Here is a 21,275-nt window from a genome sequence, read left to right on the forward strand (position 1 = left end):
CCCTCTTTTCAGCCCCCTGACAAGGACGTCGGGTTTGAGCGCCAGCTACCGCGGCCCTCACTTGGATGAACTAGTCCTGAGGAACCTGCTGAGGAACCTGCTGAGGAACCTGCTGAGGAACCTGCTGAGGAACCTGCTGAAGAACCTGCTGAAGAACCTGCTGAGGAACCTCCTGAGGAACCAGCTGAGGAACCTCCTGAGGAACCTCCTGAGGAACCTGCTGAGGAACCTCCTGAGGAACCTCCTGAGGAACCTGCTGAGGAACCTCCTGAGGAACCTGCTGAGGAACCTGCTGAGGAACACCTGGAGGAACATGTGGATCTCCTCACCTGTTCAGGTGTCTGAAGAGCAGCTCCATGGTCCTGTAGTTGGGCAGCGGCAGAGACCGGACCAGATCCTTCATGTAGGAAACTCTGAGAGTCTGGTCTGGAACCTCTGGAGGGAGAAGGAGACACGTCAGGTTCTGGTAGGACCTCAGACTAAAACTCTCTACACCTCAGACTAAAACTCTCTACACCACAGACTAAAACTCTCTACACCACAGACTAAAACTCTCTACACCACAGACTAAAACTCTCTACACCACAGACTAAAACTCTCTACACCACAGACTAAAACTAAATACACCACAGACTAAAACTCTCTACACCACAGACTAAAACTCTCTACACCACAGACTAAAACTCTCTACACCACAGACTAAAACTCTCTACACCACAGACTAAAACTAAATACACCACAGACTAAAACTCTCTACACCACAGACTAAAACTCTCTACACCACAGACTAAAACTCTCTACACCACAGAATAAAACTCTCTACACCACAGACTAAAACTCTCTACACCACAGACTAAAACTCTCTACACCACAGACTAAAACTCTCTACACCACAGACTAAAACTCTCTACACCACAGACTAAAACTCTCTACACCACAGAATAAAACTCTCTACACCACAGAATAAAACTCTCTACACCACAGACTAAAACTCTCTGGAGATGTCTGAGGAGGACGGTACTCACGGATTGAGATATTTGAGGAGGACGGTACTCACGGATTGAGATATTTGAGGAGGACGGTACTCACGGACGGCAGCGATGAACTTGTCGAAGGCGCTGAAGGGGAACAGCGGTTCTGGAAGTTCCCTGAAGAAAAGCTTCAGGGCTCCGGTGACCACGTGGATTTCCTCCCACTGGCCGTCCTCCAGGTCCAGGTCTTCCTCTGAGGGGGGACAAGGACAAGAACCGGTGAGACCTATATTACAGTCCTGGAGGTCTCCTGGAAGTCCTCCAGGTCCTCCAGGTCCTCCAGGTCCAGGTCTTCCTCTGAGGAGGAACAAGGACAAGAACCGGTGAATTCAACCATCCAGGAGACCTCAGTTACAGTCCTGGAGGTCCTGGAGGTCCTGGAGGTCCTGGAGATCTCCTGGACCTCCAGGTCCTCCAGGTCCAGGTCTTCCTCTGAGGAGGAACAAGGAGAAGAACCGGTGAATTCAACCATCCAGGAGACCTCAATTACAGTCCTGGAGGTCCTGGACCTCCTGGAGGTCCTGGAGATCTCCTGGAGGTCCTGAGGTCCTGGAGGTCCTGGAGGTCCTGGAGATCTCCTGGAGGTCTCCTGGAGGTCCTGCAGGTCTTACCGTGGTCAGCCTTGTGCCGGAGTCTCTGGATGACCGCCAGGTTCCCGCTGACTCTGTAGATCCCGTCAACGTCCAGACCTGGACAAGGAGAAGAGGGTTAGAACCTGGACCTGGACCAGACCTGGACCTGGACCAGGACCAGGACCAGACCTGGACCTGGACCTGGACCAGACCTGGACCTGTTTTATTTTGAAGGCCATGTCTCTGTGTTTGAGTTCTTGTTTGACTTTCCCGTTTCCCCTGTGTTTCCTCTGTGTTTCCTCTGTGTTTCCTCTGTGTTTCCTCTGTGTTTCCTCTGTGTTCCCCCTGTGTTTCCCTTGTGTTCCCCCTGTGTTTCCTCTGTGTTTCCCCTGTGTTCCCCCTGTGTTTCCCTTGTGTTCCCCCTGTGTTTCCTCTGTGTTTCCCCTGTGTTTCCTCTGTGTTTCCCCTGTGTTTCCTCTGTGTTTCCTCTGTGTTTCCTCTGTGTTTCCCCTGTGTTTCCCCTGTGTTTCCCCTGTGTTTCCTCTGTGTCTCCTCTGTGTTTCCTCTGTGTTTCCTCTGTGTTTCCTCTGTGTTTCCTCTGTGTTTCCTCTGTGTTTCCCCTGTGTTTCCTCTGTGTTTCCTCTGTGTTTCCTCTGTGTTTCCTCTGTGTTTCCCCTGTGTTTCCTCTGTGTTTCCCCTGTGTTTCCTCTGTGTTTCCTCTGTGTTTCCCCTGTGTTTCCCCTGTGTTTCCCCTGTGTTTCCTCTGTGTCTCCTCTGTGTTTCCTCTGTGTTTCCTCTGTGTTTCCTCTGTGTTTCCTCTGTGTTTCCTCTGTGTTTCCTCTGTGTTTCCCCTGTGTTTCCTCTGTGTTTCCTCTGTGTTTCCTCTGTGTTTCCCCTGTGTTTCCTCTGTGTTTCCTCTGTGTTTCCCCTGTGTTTCCTCTGTGTTTCCTCTGTGTTTCCCCTGTGTTTCCTCTGTGTTTCCTCTGTGTTTCCCCTGTGTTTCCTCTGTGTTTCCTCTGTGTTTCCTCTGTGTTTCCTCTGTGTTTCCCCTGTGTTTCCCCTGTGTTTCCCTTGTGTTTCCTCTGTGTTTCCTCTGTGTTTCCCCTGTGTTTCCTCTGTGTTTCCTCTGTGTTTCCTCTGTTTCCCCTGTGTTTCCTCTGTGTTTCCCCTGTGTTTCCTCTGTGTTTCCTCTGTGTTTCCTCTGTGTTTCCACTGTGTTTCCCCTGTGTTTCCCCTGTGTTTCCCCTGTGTTTCCTCTGTGTTTCCTCTGTGTTTCCTCTGTGTTTCCTCTGTGTTTCCTCTGTGTTTCCCCTGTGTTTCCCCTGTGTTTCCTCTGTGTTTCCTCTGTGTTTCCTCTGTGTTTCCTCTGTGTTTCCCCTGTGTTTCCTCTGTGTTTCCTCTGTGTTTCCTCTGTGTTTCCTCTGTGTTTCCCCTGTGTTTCCCCTGTGTTTCCCTTGTGTTTCCTCTGTGTTTCCTCTGTGTTTCCCCTGTGTTTCCTCTGTGTTTCCTCTGTGTTTCCTCTGTGTTTCCCCTGTGTTTCCTCTGTGTGTTCCCCTGTGTTTCCTCTGTGTTTCCTCTGTTTCCCCTGTGTTTCCCCTGTGTTTCCTCTGTGTTTCCCCTGTGTTTCCTCTGTGTTTCCTCTGTGTTTCCCCTGTGTTTTCTCTGTGTTTCCCCCTCTCCACCGTCCGGATGGTTGTTTTAGATGTTTAATCCCAGATTAGAGGAGGGTTCTAGATTGTAAAGGTTTTGGTAGATGTTTAATCCCAGATTAAGGTGCTGGTTTATTCTCACCTCTCCTCTCCACCGTTCGGATACATTTCTCCACGAATCTGGGGATGTTGTTGTTCTCTCGGTGGCAGAGCGTGTCCAGGTGGCAGCCAAACACGTTATCTGAGGAGGAACCAGAACCAGGAACTTTAGGAACCAGAACCAGGAACCTCAGGGAAAATTTGAGGGTTTGGGTGAGGGTCGTAGGTCAGGGGTCAGGGGTCAGGCTTAGGGGTTAGGGGTCATCGTACCTCGGATGTATCCCTTCTCCTTGACGCTCTGCAGCGTCGGCCTCCGCTGGAGGAAACGTCTCAGTTTGGTCCGAACCCGCCGCTGCTCCGAGTCGGAACCGGAGGAACTTCTGGTGGCTAAAGAGGAAAAGTTAGTTAGTAGAAGTTAGTTAACCTCCAGAACATCTGGAACCAGAGGAACCAGAGGAGGAACCTAAAGGAGGAGAACTGTGAGGTTAATAATTAGTTTTGTGCTTATGAAAACATTAGAATCAGAATCAAGTGAAGTCAGAGAGCTGACTATGTTTTAGACATGCTTATCACATGTTACCAGTTACAACAGCCACTCCCTAAGCTACTCAGGGGTTTGGGCTGGTCCACAACTGTCTCATGGTCAGTTGGATATTCTGTTCAAAACCCCCAACAGAAAGGATGTCTGTTTGCTCTGCATACCATAGATTAGTTGTTCTTCAAATGAAATGTCCTGTTTATCTGTTTGTTTCCTCCCATTGTCCATCCACTGTCTACCATTGGTTGTCTTAACATAGCCGACGCCTGTCAGTTTCTCAATAAATAGCTGATGCAAAGGAGGAGCCAGCAAGCATTTGTCGAGAGCCAGAGGGCCATGTTGCTCTGCAAGCTCCGACGGTGCTTCCCTTCAGCAGAAGGCCTGACAAATCATTTCTAACAGTCTCTGTGTCTTTCCTAAGTTATTAATTTATGTATGTTGATTTAGGAGCCTAACATTTGGTGCCGAAAAACCCAGGATCTCTCGAGCTGTGACGATTGGGGCGGCGTAGGTTCAACGGGCCATCTAAACCTGTCGACAGCGTTCTGATTTCAGGGACGGGCCCAGATTTGCTACTGCGCTGTTCCAAGATGCCTGGGTGAAGAGATTCCCGAACCAGGGGAAGGCACTAGGAGACTGGTGAGAGACCTCTTTTTAGTGAAATTCTGTGTACTAACCAGGGGGTTAGTGAAAAAAAGGTTTGGCCAGGGTTTGGGACCCGCTTTTGAAGTAAAAGACACTAGCTTAGGGCGTAAGTGTGAAAGGCCAATACCACAGGGGTTTAGGACCCGGGGGTTTAGGACCCGACAGAAAAAACAAGAAGAGGTTTCTTAGGAATTATTTTTGATGGGTTTTGTTTAATGTTCATGTTTGTCTATTGTTTGTCTTATCTGATGTTTATGTGGGGCTTCTAAAATTGAGAGGCAAAATGTAAATTGTTCACTAAAAGATCAGGCTAAAACCAAACTGTAAAAAAGGAAACTTGGGTCCTGAAAGAAACTTAAGAAAGAAAGTGACTGGCTAAAAATAGCAGACGCGTGGTTAAGCTGAAACTTATGCCTAAATAATCACTAAAAGATGCTTAATTGATGGGGAGACGTCCCTCAAACTTAAGAAAAACTGAGACAAAATCTTGCGAAATAATATACGGAACTTAAAAAGAAGTAAATCAACTAATTTAAGACTAAAAGAAAAAACAAGAAGTAAAAATGGGTGAGAGAGGTGGTTTGATGAGAGACTGGGAGGGGAGAAGGCTGCTGCTGCGGGGCTGCAGCTCTGTGTGTGTGTGTGTGTGTGTGAAAGCATGCTCTGTTTTACGAGCGGCTGCAGGCTGTGCATGCTGCAGGGAGAACTTTTTTGTTTGCTGGAAAAAGGGGGGTTTTCAGAGGTGAAGCTCTCCTCTTGGAAAAAACATAGAAATGGAATAATATAGTTTTTCTATCATTCTAAGCCCTGAATGAAGGCATAGAATCATAGAATTTTCAAATTGGGTTAATTCACCATTTAAATTGCAGATTACTTTTGTAATAATGTATTTGACTTGGATTGCATGGACATGTGATTCTTGCCATTTGCGAGTATGAGCTGTGCATGATTGGGTTGACTGTGACATGAATGTGAAACAAATCAATAATGTGTCCTTACTCTGTTTGTTGTAAAATCACTACTGATGATTGACAGCATCATCAGGGTTGGGTTTCGTACAATGAAATTAGCAGCGCTGTTTTTTGGATACAGTGGAGTGAGGCTGTTCATGAGCCTACTGTCATTTGCATGTCAGTGATATTTTACACAGAAAGGGTTGTATGGAGGAGAAACAAGCCCGTTGAACAATCTTTTTAGAAAAGAAGAACTCTGAGTGCATACTAGCTTATTCACACTGAAAATGTGTACATTTGTGATCAGTGTTGCTACCATTTAGGTTGGGAGTTCATCTGAAATGCACCAATTGAGTTTGGTTGGTGTAGTTTGAGGAGAAATAATTTACACATATGCACTGACACACAAACCCACATATAGATGATCTGAAGTTTGTGTTTAATGTTAGTGGGTTTGTGTTTATGTGTAGTTTACGCATTGGAATTTATCCCACAATTTTCTTAAGACTTCTATAAGTCTTCATAGAAGAGCATGCATTTGCATTTCAGCATGCAAACAGAAGAATCTCCTGAAGACTTTTATAAGTACGTATGATTAATCTGGAGACAATTTTCTGAAAATGTTCTGGCATTTCTTTTTGATTTGTGCTACAATAGAGCTCAACAACAGTTGAGAAGGCATTATTTGATAGAATTCTCCTTTCAGTCCGACGTTTTGTGACTGTGAATTATTGTTTATATATACAATATATATAAGTTCACTGAAGACTACTGTTTACGTTGCAGGAGAGTTGCTGCACTGACATTTTTGTGTGGTGTTACTTTATTAAAACCATAACCCACTTGGGTTGAAATAAGAACATTTTGAAACAGAAGAGTTCTGTGGTCCTTGGCTCAGATAGGAGACAGCATTTAACAGGGTTTTGCCCCCACCTAATCTGGTGATGGGAGGGGGGATCTGAGGGACATAGAGACCTCCTGTTCCTAGAGGGTCTAACCTCGGACTTGCCAGGATGCAAAGGTCAAGAAGTGGGAGGGCCACTTATCTGGGGAGCCTGACTGTGTCAGCCTGACCCTTCCAGGGAAAGGTCAAAAAGGAGGGGATCTGATGACAACAAACCCCTACCCTGTTGACATGCGAAACAATGCTCTTGCAAAGAGAGAAAGGCATTTGGCTAAATGAAGGTGCCACTGTAACTTCAGAAGGCCTTTGTGTGGTGCGAAGCAAACTGGTGCTTCCAAGGAATCTGTTCCCCCTGGTGGCTAAGTTGAGCCATAGGGAGTTTCCATGGCTCAACGGGAGGGATTAAGGGTATGTACATATGATACATCACGAGGATTAAATACTAAATACCCTTTAAAAAATTTTTGTAGGAGCTTTCCGACATGTTGCAGATACAACATGTAAGGCAATTTGAGGCCTAAGTCGGGAAGTCGGACGGTATCCAAACCCTTGTCCGCTGAAGAACTCAACTGATGCCTATCTCACCAGCCACGGCCTGAAGATGACTAGCCCAAACTGACTGGCTACAACGAGCTGGAGAGGAGTCCGAGAGATGGAATGAACTTTTTCACTACTGAGTCATGCTGACATAATGACTGAAATTATGAATCCGTTCATCACTGTTCTTGTACTGTTCTGTGTTTTCACTACCTGTAACATTCTGTGAAGTTTCAGAAGAACAAGAGGAGGGAAATGTGAGGTTAATAATCAGTTTTGTGCTTATGAAACCATTAGAATCAGAATCAAGTCAAGTCAGAGAGCTGACTGTGTTTTTTTACAATTGCTTATCACATGTTACCAGTTACAACAGCCACTCCCTAAACTGCTCAGGGGTTTGGGCTGGTCCACAACTGTTTCATGGTCAGTTGGATATTCTGTTCAAAACCCCCAACAGAAAGGATGTCTGTTGACTCTGCATAACATAGATTAGTTGTTCTTCAACTGAAATGTCCTGTTTATCTGTTTGTTTCCTCCCATTGTCCATCCACTGTCTACCATTGGTTGTCTTAACATAGCCAACGCCTGTCAGTTTTACCAATAAATACCTGATGCACAAAGGGAGCCGGTAAGCATTTGTCGAGAGCCAGAGAGCCATGTAGCTCTGCAAGCTCCGACTGTGCTTCCCTTCTGCAGAAGGCCTTAAAATCATTTCTAACAGTCTCTGTGTCTTTCCTAAGTTATTCATTTATGTATGTTGATTTAGGAACCTAACAGAACATCTGTTATTTACACAGAGGCTTTTATTTTGAAGGGTACAGGACCACCTGGACTTCCTGGGCAGCAGGAACATGTGGAGGTGAATTGATAAGTGTATTGATAAGTGTGTGTCCACCCCCCCTGGGAGACTCACATGTCCTCTTCCTGTCCTTGTCCTCCCGGTCCGAGTCCTCGTCCTCACTCAGGTGATCCTGCTCCTGAAACAGACGGAACCATGAGGGGGGCCCGGACCTCCAGCTGGGCCCCCCGACCCCCCGGCCGCCCCCCCAGTCCCACCACCACGGCCCCCCCGTCCCCCCTCTCACCAGCTGTCCGATGGCGTCCTTCAGAACCTTCATCCAGTCACAGATGATGCTGTCGGTGTCGTACTGCATCAGATACTCACAGCCCTGACGCGTCTTCAGCTGCAGAACCAGAGACACCAGAGACACAGGGTTACCATGGAAACCAGGGGTTACCATGGAAACCAGAGACCAGGGGTTACCGTGGAAACCAGAGACCAGGGGGTTACCATGGAAACCAGAGACCAGGGGTTATCATGGCAACGGACAGACCAGGGGTTACCATGGAAACCAGAGACCAGGGGTTACCATGGAAACCAGAGACCAGGGGGTTACCATGGAAACCGGAGACCAGGGGTTACCATGGCAACGGACAGACCAGGGGTTACCATCGAAAGGGACGGGAGAGAAGAAACACAAACACCAGGGTTACCATGGAAACACTGCAGTGGCGTCTGCGTACAGGGTTAATTTAGATCAGCAGTTACCATGGAAACACTGCAGTGTCGTCTGCATACAGAGTTAATTCAGCCTCTTTCAGTGTAAGAAATAAATCACTTGTAAAATAGAGAACATGAGCAGACCTCGTTAGCTTCCCTGAGGAATTCCACATTCTAAAGATCTGCTATCTGATTAATCTCCATTACAGAATCCTCTCTGCACCTCCAGGACTCCTGTAACCACGGTAACCATGGTAACTGAGGTGCTGTAAGCACGGTAACCACGGTAACGGAGCCGCTGTAACCACGGTAACCACCTTAACGGAGGTGCTGTAACCACGGTAACCACGGTAACGGAGGTGCTGTAACCACGGTAACCACGGTAACGGAGCTGCTGTAACCACGGTAACCACGGTAACGGAGGTGCTGTAACCACGGTAACCACGGTAACGGTCGTACCTCCAGCACGTTCTTCTTGGAGCTCTTGTCCCGGCCGGCCCAGTCCAACGATGCTCCTCTCAGATCCACCGTGAACTCTGGGACGATGTGGGACGCCTTAGTCTGGGGGGGGAGGGGAGGGGGGATCTTCATCATTACCTTGATCATCATAATCATCATCATCATCATCACCATCACCATCACCATCATCATCATCATACTGCTTTTAAATGCTGTTAAGTCGACGGCAGCACAGTGGCTTAGTGGTTAGCACTGTTGCCTCACAGCAAGAAGGTTCCCGGTTCGACTCCCAGGCCCAGCAGGACCTTTCTGTGTGGAGTTTGCATGTTCTCCCCGTGCTTGCGTGTGTTTCCTCCGGGTACTCCGGTTTCCTCCCACAGTCCAAAAACATGCACGCTAGGTTAATTGGTGATTCTAAATTGCCCGTAGGTGTGAGTGTGTCTGGTTGTTTGTGGGGACGGGTGGAAACTAGCAATTCTGCTAAAACCTGGTGTATTTTGTCGAGACGCATTATCATGCAAGTTCCAGCTTCCTGAAGACCCCTGCAGGGACGAGGACTTGCAGGGGGTAGTCCCAAACTGAAAGATCACACCTGACTGTAAATTACTTTTTGTCTCTCACTTGGCTTGTTTATTCCTGCCTTTTGTTGATTGAACTTCTTGTATAAAAACCCTGTTGTAAAATCACTTCTGGGTCAGCACACCAACCAAGACACGCGTCTGTGTAGATCCACTCACCGCCGGCTACTGAATAAAACTCACTACTCACAAGCGGACTTCAGAACTGGTTTTGATAAATTCAAAACCAGATGGGAACTCCTTTTCCAGAACAACGGCACAACCAGTGACTCCTATCTAAATCTTCAGAGGTAAGGGATCCACTTACAAAATCCCAAATTATTGTTGCTGGGTTGTTGTCGAAAGTCTGTGGATTGAAGTACAAGAGAAAAGGTTGACGTTATCCTGAAATTTTAGGTAAGTCCGCTGTATGGTTGTGAGCAGGGGTTATTGGGAAAGGTTATTGTAGAGATGTTTAGGAATGCTGACAATTTCATAACACTTGAATTTGATTGTGTTGTGAGAATGCTTTGCTTATCCTGCCTTAGAATTCGACTCGCTCTTCTAAAAAGGTTTAATATCTCGGGTAACATTAAAGAGAGAAATGGCCAGAATGCCATGTTGGTCTGAGTACCAAAAGAATAGTCCAGTGGGACTTATAAGCATATGCAGGACTGGAGGTCCATAAAGAAGTGTTGGAACACTGAGATATTTGTGAGAAATAGACATATACTGTATGTAGAGGAACTGTTTTTTTTATAAGTGAGGATGATTTGCTCTCCCAAATACTTGAGGTATATGTCATTGCAGTAGGAATCGACTCGCTCTCCTTGCATCAACAGGAATGATTTGTATGCTCAAGTAGATTGATGATGGGAAGAATTAGCAAGTGATTTGTGGGTAAAAGTAAGTGTAATTGAAAGTTTTTTTGGAGGGATCTCACAGAAAGAAAAATGGAAAGTCTTTGGGAAGTTTTTCAGTAGAGAGTCAGAGAAAGAGTTGACTGGTCCTTTTAAATACATGTATGGTAATCACGGTACCGATAGTTTTATTTGTTAATTTTATTTGTTACTTAATTAGTATTAAATATGGTTAAAATAACTAAAGCACTTCAAACTCCCTCAGATCTTTGGAGGGATGAAAGTAGACGCCGTAATGCAGAATCCAAAATAGCTTTGCTTACTGATCAAAATAAAAAGGTGATGGCTCAACTAGAAGAATTTAAAAACACAACGCAGACAAAAATGAAATTAGAGAAACAGTTAAAAGATAAAATCAAAACCTTTATCCGGTGACACAGATTAAAGAATCAAGTGACGATGACACTTCTGATGACGACTGGATTTTACAAAAATCCAAGATCTTTTGTCTACAAAATTTGGAGCCGAAAGAGAACTAAAATAATAGTAAGAGATTTTAAATAAATAAACAAAAATGGCTAGAGGAAACAGCTGTTAAACTAACTTTGCCACATGATTTGAAAAGCAAAGTACTTGATGCGCAAAGTACTTGTTGCTTGTAAAATTCCCTTTAATCCCACAGCTGTTGCCAAAATCCCACCAGAGCAAGCTCAGACCTTTTTTTTCACAGTATTTATTGCCTTAACAGTTCAAAGGGAAAATTGATAATCCCAGGGAGCTTTATGCTAAAATAATGTTGACAGCAAAAGAGAATTGTGGTCTGTCACGAGATCAAATTGATGGATTCCCTCCAGGGTACATGCAACATATATATTTGCTAATTGCCCTCAACAAAGGGTAGGGCTGGATAACACAGAAAAAAAAGAATCTGAAATGTATGAAAATACTAATGTTTGTCAAAAGTGTTTACAACAGGTTGAGTACAAAGGGGAGGCGCAGCGGAACCAGCCAATTAATTCATTCACACTAATTCAACAAAAGGCCCCACGTCACACGTCTCAAACAAAGGAGAACTGCTGGTGAGCCAAATCTTATCCTGCCTATGGTAACTTCATGTAAGTGCATGGAAATCTGTCTGTGAGCCAACTATAGTAACTAATCTTTAACTAGAGGTGTCAAGTAACAAAGTACAAATACCTCATTACCTTACTTAAGTAGAAATTTTGGTTATGTATACTTCACTGGAGTAATTATTTTTCAGACGGTTTTTACTTTTACTCCTTACATTTTCACGCAATTATCTGTACTTTTTACTCCTTACATTTTAGAAACAGCCTTGTTACTCTATTTTATTTAAATTGCTCCATCCGGATAGAGTGAATTTGGTTGTGGTTGGATGAGAAGTATAAACATAATACCATTCCGACACCCTATTGGTTTGTACGTGTCTGCTCTCTGAAACACATGTTAATGCTCAATAGTGCACATATATGGTTCTTTAATATATTTGCATTATACTAAGATGCTTCATTTTCAATGGCTTTTAGCCTTAATGGCTTTTTCCCCCTTACATTACTTTTACTTTTATACTTTAAGTAATTTTGAAACCAGTACTTTTATACTTATACTTGGAAAAAAACTTGAGTTGATACTTCAACTTCTACAGGAGTATTTTTAAACTCTAATATGTATACTTCTACCTGAGTAATGAATGTGAATACTGAAGACACCTCTGTCTTTAACACTCGTCCTGACTTTCCTGTTTTCTTCACTGACGGCTCTGCTTATAAAAATGGAATACCATACGCAGGTTATACAATTTGTGATAATTCTTAATTGTTGAAAGCGCCGCCTTGCCCTCCTCCAGCTCCACCCAAGTAGATGAAACTATTTACACTGATCAAAAAGGTAAAACTGTTACAATCTATACAGATTCCAAATATGCTTTTGGTTGTGTATATTGTATTTTATAGATTTTATATATTGTGGGCGAACCGAGCATTTTTATCATCCTCGGAGACACCCGTTAAACGTGGTAAATTGATTGGTGAACTGTTACAAACCTGTCAACTACCTTCATCTATTGCTTTGTTAAATGTGAAGCCCACACCCAGTCCAACCCTGTTTTCACTAGGCAATGCTTCAGCTGACCATGCAGCAAAAGAAACTGCCAAATTTGGCTTACCTGTCCCTGTAAAGCTCTGCCCTTCTATACCCGCTAACGACCTGGTTTCTCCTAATGATGTAGCTCTCCTACAAGAGACTGTTGATGTGAAGAAACACAGATTGTAGCATTCCCATGGTTGTAAAAATGTAAATAATTTGTGGGTCAGCAACGACGGCCGCGTTGTGACACCCACATCCTTGTACCCGTGACTAGCACGTATGTCACATAGTTGAGCAAAGGGGGAATGTGTCAGATAGTGCTGAAAGACTGATAAGCTCCAAGATTTGCATCCTATAAAAAATATTGCAAACATTATCAACACTTCCCCCCACTGTGACTTTTTTTAAGCTCTGCAAATAAACTTTATTCATATACCAACATGTGAGGGATATGAAAATGTTCTTGTATGTGTAGAGAATTTTAAACTGGACTTAAATGGACAATGTTGACACCCGTCAACACCCATTAGGAAGCACAAACTCACGCCTCATGAAAGGATTACGGGTAGACCCATGACTATACCAGGCAATTCAGTTCTATATATGAAGAAGATGGACTTCCATGCCATGGATGAATCCGTGAGATCATTTCGCTCTGCTCTAACCTCTGCCGTTCAGTCAATCCACAGAAAAGTGAAAGCTGTCCAGTCTCTTCCTAGTGGCAAACCATGCCATAACCTCCAACCCGGAGACTGGGTTTGTGTCAGAGAAAACCTCGCTGGTCCAAGGCTCAACACGTCCTGCACCACCGACACTGGAGTCAAGTGTGAGGGGCGTCTAACCTGGTTCCACACATCCCACTGCAAGAAAACAACACCTCCGCCATGCACCAGAAACTAGCTGATTCCCTCTTCTTCCTGGGGGTCCTCGTCCTCACCACCGTCGGAGCCAGTGAAAGAAACAACGCAGGCCCGGAAAGCTCAGAAGTAGCTGAACTTCAACACCCCAAGAAATCCACGACTGGCAGAGGAGCAGAGGAGCAGAGGAGCAGAGGAGCAGAGGAGCAGAGGAGCAGAGGAGCAGCGCAGGCCGCAGAGGCCCAGAATCAGATGCATTGTACATGGCAAGACACTCACATCTGTCACAGGAACAAGACAGATAACCTTACAAATACCACAAACAAAACCTATTACTTCATGTGACACCTGTTACATTTTGAACTTCAATTCCTCTTAGGAGCACTGCACCTGTCACAAACCCCCACAAACGAGACAATTATACTGTGACATCGAGATGTGACTCCACACACTCTCCTTCTGAAAAAACGTTTGTTAAGCCTAAAACAAGCCAAAATCCACTGCCCGATTCCATTGAGGATTATAGCTACCTTGCTACAATGGTTAATCGCTGTTCCATACCTCTACCAAAAGGTGTTTACTGGATTTGTGGCATGAAGGCTTATGAATACTTTCCAAACGGTTGGTCTGGGCCATGTGGTACCAGCCATGAGATTTATTGGTTTAAAGAACACTTATGACACGTTGGTTACTTAATTTTTGAATTAGCTTTACTTGGGTTTGGACTCCTAATTGTTGGTTTCTGATCACATGTCTAAGCTTACTTGCAAAATATGTATCACTCAAACTATTACTAAAATGATGTACTCCACTGTAACTCCACCTGTACCATCAGTGGAGGAGGAAAATTCAGACTTTCTGTTCAAAATTGAGATTGACTGAACATCACAAAAAAAATAAATAAAATAAATAGTGAATTGTCGAGACGCATTGTCATGCAAGTTCCAGCTTCCTGAGGACCCCTGCAGGGACGAGGACTTGCAGGCGGCTCCAGTCTCATTCAGTGCTCGAGACACATTGTCACGTAAGTTCTTGAATCCCTGCTGAGACGGCACCGTGGAAGTGGCTTTGACTTCCAGCTCCTGCAGAGACGAGGACCTGATCCACGGAGGATCCATATATGGACTTCCTGACTCCTCAGGGGGTAGTCCCAAACTGAAAGATCACACCTGACTGTAAATTACTTTTTGTCTCTCACTTGGCTTGTTTATTCCTGTCTTTTGTTGATTGAACTTCTTGTATAAAAACCCTGTTGTAAAATCTCTCTGGGTCAGCACACCAATTCAGACACGATCTGTGCTGGTCCTGCTCACCGCCGGCTTACTGAATAAAACTCACTACTCACAAGCGGACTTCAGAACTGGTTTTGATAAATTCCTCAACAATTTACACTGCTGAATGTAGTGTTCATGAATATGCATTGTCCCGTCTAAATAAACTTTGAAACATCTTGCTGCTATGTATGTTTTATGTTTGTTCCCTTGTCTGATTGTATTGTTTGACTGAATAGTTTTTATGTTTTCCAATCTGGGTCTGGTTCTTACCGGGTTCCCAGCCGGGGTGGACTTGGGGTCCCTGTGGAAGGTCAGGATCCCCCCGTGGAGGACGGTCCAGGACTGGGACCAGTTCTTCCTGGAACAGAACCAAGAGAGAGACGGGTCAGGTCTAGACCTGGACCTGGACCAGGACCTGGACCAGGACCTGGACCTGGACCTGGACCAGGTCCTGGACCTGGACCAGGTCCTGGACCTGGTCCTGGACCAGGACCAGGACCTGGACCTGGACCAGGATTTCCAGGAACTCACCGGATCCTCTTCCCGTTGTCGACCACCTTGGTCTTGTTGATGATTCCAGCTTTCTCCAGCAGGTGGAAACTCTGGAGAGAAACACACAGCTGTTAGCTGGGGGCGGGGCTAAGGCTGGGGGCGGGGCCAGAGCTGGGGGCGGGGCCAGAGAAAAACACACAGGTGAGTCTGAAACCTGACACCTCTGCTGGGGGCGGGGTCAGGACTGGGGGCGGGGCCAGAGTCCACCTGCTGAGGCTAGATACACTAATAGATAGATAGCTGAGGCTAGTTGGGGATAGCTGAGGCTAGCTGGGCTAGCTGGGGCTATCTCATTTAATTTAATACAATATATTTAACAGATTTTCTCTCGTGTATGTTCTAAAATTAAGTTTACTGTCAAGTTCATGTCCTGAAAAGCTGTTATCCAATCAGAATGCTCCGTCTCTTTTAAGGCCCGGCTAGCTGCTCATTCATTGGTCAGGACTTCACCAATCCTGCTACGTGTTTTGGTGTGGAGAGTGACGGGCAAATGGACCAATCACGGTCTGATCTCAAGACCTCGGGTTGCAGGTGAACTTCCTGTTCTAGGTGAACTTCCTGTTCCAGGTGAACTTCCTGTTCCAGGTGAACTTCCTGTTTCAGGTGAACTTCCTGTTACAGGTGAACTTCCTGTTTCAGGTGAACTTCCTGTTACAGGTGAACTTCCTGTTTCAGGTGAACTTCCTGTTACAGGTGAACTTCCTGTTTCAGGTGAACTTCCTGTTACAGGTGAACTTCCTGTTCCAGGTGAACTTCCTGTTTCAGGTGAACTTCCTGTTCCAGGTGAACTTCCTGTTCCAGGTGAACTTCCTGTTACAGGTGAACTTCCTGTTACAGGTGAACTTCCTGTTTCAGGTGAACTTCCTGTTACAGGTGAACTTCCTGTTCCAGGTGAACTTCCTGTTCCAGGTGAACTTCCTGTTCCAGGTGAACTTCCTGTTACAGGTGAACTTCCTGTTACAGGTGAACTTCCTGTTCCAGGTGAACTTCCTGTTACAGGTGAACTTCCTGTTCCAGGTGAACTTCCTGTTTCAGGTGAACTTCCTGTTCCAGGTGAACTTCCTGTTACAGGTGAACTTCCTGTTCCAGGTGAACTTCCTGTTTCAGGTGAACTTCCTGTTACAGGTGAACTTCCTGTTCCAGGTGAACTTCCTGTTTCAGGTGAACTTCCTGTTCCAGGTGAACTTCCTGTTCCAGGTGAACTTCCTGTTCCAGGTTCCACAGGTTTGTTCTCTAGAATCGTGATTCTGTTTCAGAATAAACATCAGAACCAACCAGGATGTTAAATGACAGGATGAATATTAGTAATTAGTTGATGATCAGGAAGGTTAGTGGATTCACCCGCAGAACTTTCTGGGCAACAGGCTAGCAGGCTAACAGGCTAACAGGCTAAATCTGGGCCCGTAGCTAACAAAGTTAGCTAACAAAGTTAGCTACGGGCTCAAATTAGCATCTTTGTGATTCAAGTTTCATCCTCTGTGGTTGTAAAAAAGATTTGTGTTTGAGAAACTAAATAGAAGTTTGTTTGAAACTGTTTACGGATGCAGATTCTGAACTTTCGGTTGTGAGTTTCTGTCGTTACGCCTGAATCTCATTGGACGACGGATCAACCTGTTCCGCCCACAAAGTTCCCCCAGGTGTCAGCGGTTAGTCCGTGTGTTAGCTAGAACTAGGAACTGCTACGTCACCATGGCAACGCTCTGCTGCGTCACCATGGCAACGCTCTGCTACGTCACCATGGCAACGCTCTGCTGCGTCACCATGACAACGCTCTGCTGCGTCACCATGGCAACGCTCTGCTGCGTCACCATGGCAACGATCTGCTACGTCACCATGGTAACGCTCTGCTACGTCACCATGGTAACGCTCTGCTACGTCACCATGGTAACGCTCTGCTACGTCACCATGGTAACGCTCTGCTACGTCACCATGGCGACGCTCTGCTGCGTCACCATGGCGACGCTCTGCTACGTCACCATGGTAACGCTCTGCTGCGTCACCATGGCAACGCTCTGCTGCGTCACCATGGCAACGCTCTGCTGCGTCACCATGGCAACGCTCTGCTACGTCACCATGGCAACGCTCTGCTGCGTCACCATGGCAACGCTCTGCTACGTCACCATGGCAACGCTCTGCTACGTCACCATGGCAACGCTCTGCTGCGTCACCATGGCAACGCTCTGCTACGTCACCATGGCAACGCTCTGCTGCGTCACCATGGCAACGCTCTGCTACGTCACCATGGCAACGCTCTGCTACGTCACCATGGCAACGCTCTGCTACGTCACCATGGCAACGCTCTGCTGCGTCACCATGGCAACGCTCTGCTACGTCACCATGGCAACGCTCTGCTACGTCACCATGGCAACGCTCTGCTACGTCACCATGGCAACGCTCTGCTGCGTCACCATGGCAACGCTCTGCTACGTCACCATGACAACGATCTGCTGCGTCACCATGGTAACAGCCAATCAGAACCTACGTGGTGCCGGGGGGCGGGGCCTGAGCTCTGATTGGACAGATTCCTCCTGAGCCTGAACCTATCAGAGAGCTGCATGAAGAAGAGCAGATGTGAAGGGATGAATGCATGAATGAAATGATGAATGAAATGATGAATGGATGAGTGAATGAATGAATGAATGAATGAATGAATGAATGAATGAATGAATGAATGAATGAATGAACATACGAACGGACGAACATACGAACGGACGAACATACGAACGAAGGAACGAAGGAACGAAGGAACGAAGGAACGAAGGAACGAATGAACATACGAACGAACAAACGAAGGAACGAACATACGAACGAACGAACGAACAAACATACGAACGAACAAAGGAACATACGAACTAACGAACAAACGAACGAACAAAGGAACGAAGGAACGAAGGAACGAATGAACATACGAACGAACAAACGAATGAACGAATGAACGAAAGAACGAACAAAGGAACGAAGGAACGAAGGAACGAACGAACGAATGAACGAACGAAGGGACATATGAACGAACATACGAACAAACGAACGAACAAACATACGAACGAACAAAGGAACATACGAACAAACGAACATACGAACGAACATACGAACAAACGAACGAACGAAGGAACGAACAAACGAACGGACGAAGGAACGGATAGATACATGAATGAATGAATGAATGAATGAAGGACCAGGTGAGCGTCTACCTGGGGGCTGCTGGGTTTCTTCCCATCACTGAGATCAGAGGCGACTCGGCGAAGACCAGAGGTGACAATCTGGAGAGAGACAGGTTCAATTCAATTCAATTCAATTTTATTTATATAGCGTCTAATACAACAGAGTTGTCTCTAGACGCTTTACAGAGACCCATACCCAGAACATGACCCCCGAGCAGATATTACATAAACAATGGCAGGTAAAAAACTCCCCTAGTGGGAGAAAAACCTTAAGCCAAACAGTGGCAAGGAAAAACTCCCCTTTAGGAGGGAAGAAACCTTGAGCAGGACCAGGCTCATCAGGGGGGACCCTCCTGCCGAGGGCCAGACTGGTGGGTCAGGGACGGCAACAGCACAGCAGGCAGGTGGAAGCAGCAACGGGATGACCGGGGGTGGGGACCGCATGCCAGCACACAGCTCCCGAAGCTCCGGCCCAATCAGCAAGTCCCAGGTTGGGGTGCAGGGTCAGGAAAAGACTTGTGCTCCGTAATGCAAGCTACAAGCCACCCACGGCCACCTGCAGGACAAAAGAGAGAAAAGGGAGGAGAGGGGGGGGGCAGCAACGGGATGACCAGGGGTGGGGACCGCAGGCCAGCACACAGCTCCCGAAGCTCCGGCCCAATCAGCAAGTCCCAGGTTGGGGTGCAGGGTCAGGGAAAGACTTGTGCTCCGTAATGCAAGCTACAAGCCACCCACGACCACCTGCAGGTTCCGGTGTCCGGCAAAGGATGCTGCAACATGGACAAAAGAGAGAAAAGGGAGGAGAAGGGGGGGCCAGCACAAGAAACTACAGGAGCGACTCTGACACACTAAAGTTTACACTACCTAGAGATTTACCAACACCAGCTAGAGGTTTACTAAACACTAACTATAGGCTTTACTAAACAGAAAGGTTTTAAGTTTAGTTTTAAAGGTGGAGGTGGAGTCAGCCTCCTTAACCCAGATTGGAAGTTGGTTCCAAAGTAATGGTGCCTGATAGCAGAACGCCCGCCCTCCAAATCTACATTTAGATACTCTAGGAACTACGAGTAAACCTGCACTCTGAGAACGGAGAGCTCTGACAGGAACATAAGGCACTATCAGGTCTTGCAAATAATGCGGAGCTAAGCCGTTTTGGGCTTTATACGCAAGTAATAAAATTTTAAATTGGATTCTGAATTTTACGGGTAACCAATGGAGCGACGCTAACACTGGAGAGACGTGGTCTCTCCTGCTAATTCCTGTCAGTACTCGTGCTGCTGCATTTTGGATCAGCTGGAGCCTATTCAGCAAATTACTTGGACATCCTGCTAACAACACATTACAGTAATCTAGTCTAGAAGATACAAACGCATGAACTAGTTTTTCTGCATCACTCTGTGAGAGGATTTTCCTAATCTTTGCAATATTACGGAGATGGAAAAAGGCTATTTTACAAACCTGATTGACATATGGTTTAAACGACAAATCCTGATCGAAAATAACACCAAGGTTTCTCACAGTTGCACTGGAAGCCATCGCAACACCATCTAATCCCTTCCTAAGATGCTCTGGACCAAGAATGATAACCTCTGTTTTATCTGAATTTAGAAGCAGGAAATTTCTGGACATCCAGTCCTTGATGTCCCTAAGACATGCCTGAAGTTTAACTAACGGTTCTGTTTCATCCGGCTTCATAGACAAATAGAGCTGCGTATCATCAGCATAACAATGAAAGTGTATGCCGTGATTCTGGATTATACTTCCCAACGGCTGCATGTATAAACTGAACAAGATTGGCCCTAGCACTGAACCCTGCGGAACACCATAACAGACCCTTGACTGTTCTGAAGAAACCTCATGTACATGAACAAACTGGAACCTGTCAGATAGGTATGATTTAAACCAACATAGAGCTGTCCCTTTAATCCCAACAACATGTTCTAACCTGTGCAGTAAAATGCCATGATCTATAGTGTCAAAAGCAGCACTGAGGTCCAGTAGAACCAGTATGGACACTAATCCCTTATCTGAGGCCATAAGGAGGTCATTCGTGACTCGAACAAGTGCTGTCTCTGTGCTATGATGCATTCTGAACCCTGACTGAAAGACTTCAAACAGATCATTTCTATACAAATAGTCACATAACTGGCTTGAAACTGCCTTTTCCAGAATTTTAGACACAAATGGAAGGTTGGAAATTGGTCTATAATTAGCTAAGGTGTCTGGGTCAAGAGAAGGTTTTTTAAGTAAAGGTTTAATTACTGCGACTTTGAAAACCTGTGGTACATATCCTAAACTTAGGGATAGGTTAATTTGGTCCAGTATTGTCGTACCAATAAGAGAAAAAACATGTTTGAATAGACGAGTCGGGATGGGGTCTAACATACATGTGGTTGACTTAGCTCTATTAACGAGTGAAGTCAGCTCAGGGAGGTCTATAGGATCAAAACAGTCTAGAGACAAGTCAGAGCCTAGGGAAGTCGCTAAAGCTGAAGAAACACCTACAACCGGCTGGTTGATTTCTTCTCTAATTCTCGCGATTTTACTGTTGAAGAAGCTCATAAAGTCCTCACTACTGAGAGCTGCAGGAATGCACGGCTCAACAGAGTTGTGACTCTTTGTCAGCCTGGCTACAGTGCTGAACAGAAAACGTGGGTTACTTTTGTTATCCTCTATCAGCGTTGAATAATAAGCTGTTCTGGCTTTGCGAATGGCTTTTTTATATACTATTAGAATATCTTTCCATTCACGATGAGAGTCTACAGACCTACAAGAGTACCACTTCCTTTCCATTTTACGCACGTTTTGTTTCAACATGCGGATATCTGAATTATACCAGGGAGTTAAGCTCCTGTGGCTAGAAACCCTCCTTTTCAAAGGAGCAACTTCATCTAAAGCTGAATGCAACAAATCAGCAGTGTTACTAGCAAGGAAATCAACATCTGCAGAGGTAGAACCCAGGTCACTGGCCTCGACTACATCACTATTTCGCACTGTCGTAAGATAAGCAATGGCCTCCC

General features: G+C 45.7%; 1 protein-coding gene across 4 annotated transcripts in view; it reads right to left on the reverse strand.

Moving 5' to 3' along the window:
- LOC133422723 (rho GTPase-activating protein 27-like) overlaps positions 1 to 21,275 on the reverse strand; it is a 67,236-nt gene that overhangs the window by 4,814 nt on the left and 41,147 nt on the right. For 3 of the 4 annotated variants that reach the window (XM_061712779.1, XM_061712778.1, XM_061712777.1), the window contains exons 9-20: positions 18,286 to 18,354; positions 17,577 to 17,645; positions 15,074 to 15,144; positions 14,813 to 14,900; positions 8,889 to 8,990; positions 8,014 to 8,112; positions 7,842 to 7,905; positions 3,622 to 3,738; positions 3,395 to 3,493; positions 1,643 to 1,720; positions 1,090 to 1,224; positions 330 to 435 (exon numbers count right to left, since the gene is read on the reverse strand). In XM_061712779.1, coding sequence (XP_061568763.1) covers positions 330 to 435; positions 1,090 to 1,224; positions 1,643 to 1,720; positions 3,395 to 3,493; positions 3,622 to 3,738; positions 7,842 to 7,905; positions 8,014 to 8,112; positions 8,889 to 8,990; positions 14,813 to 14,900; positions 15,074 to 15,144; positions 17,577 to 17,645; positions 18,286 to 18,354 — 1,097 coding nt within the window. The remainder of the gene's footprint in view (positions 1 to 329; positions 436 to 1,089; positions 1,225 to 1,642; positions 1,721 to 3,394; positions 3,494 to 3,621; positions 3,739 to 7,841; positions 7,906 to 8,013; positions 8,113 to 8,888; positions 8,991 to 14,812; positions 14,901 to 15,073; positions 15,145 to 17,576; positions 17,646 to 18,285; positions 18,355 to 21,275) is intronic. The other variant, XM_061712780.1, reaches the window with a different exon arrangement.

The sequence above is a fragment of the Cololabis saira genome, chromosome 21 (assembly GCF_033807715.1).
Source record: "Cololabis saira isolate AMF1-May2022 chromosome 21, fColSai1.1, whole genome shotgun sequence".
Lineage (NCBI taxonomy): Eukaryota > Metazoa > Chordata > Actinopteri > Beloniformes > Belonidae > Cololabis > Cololabis saira.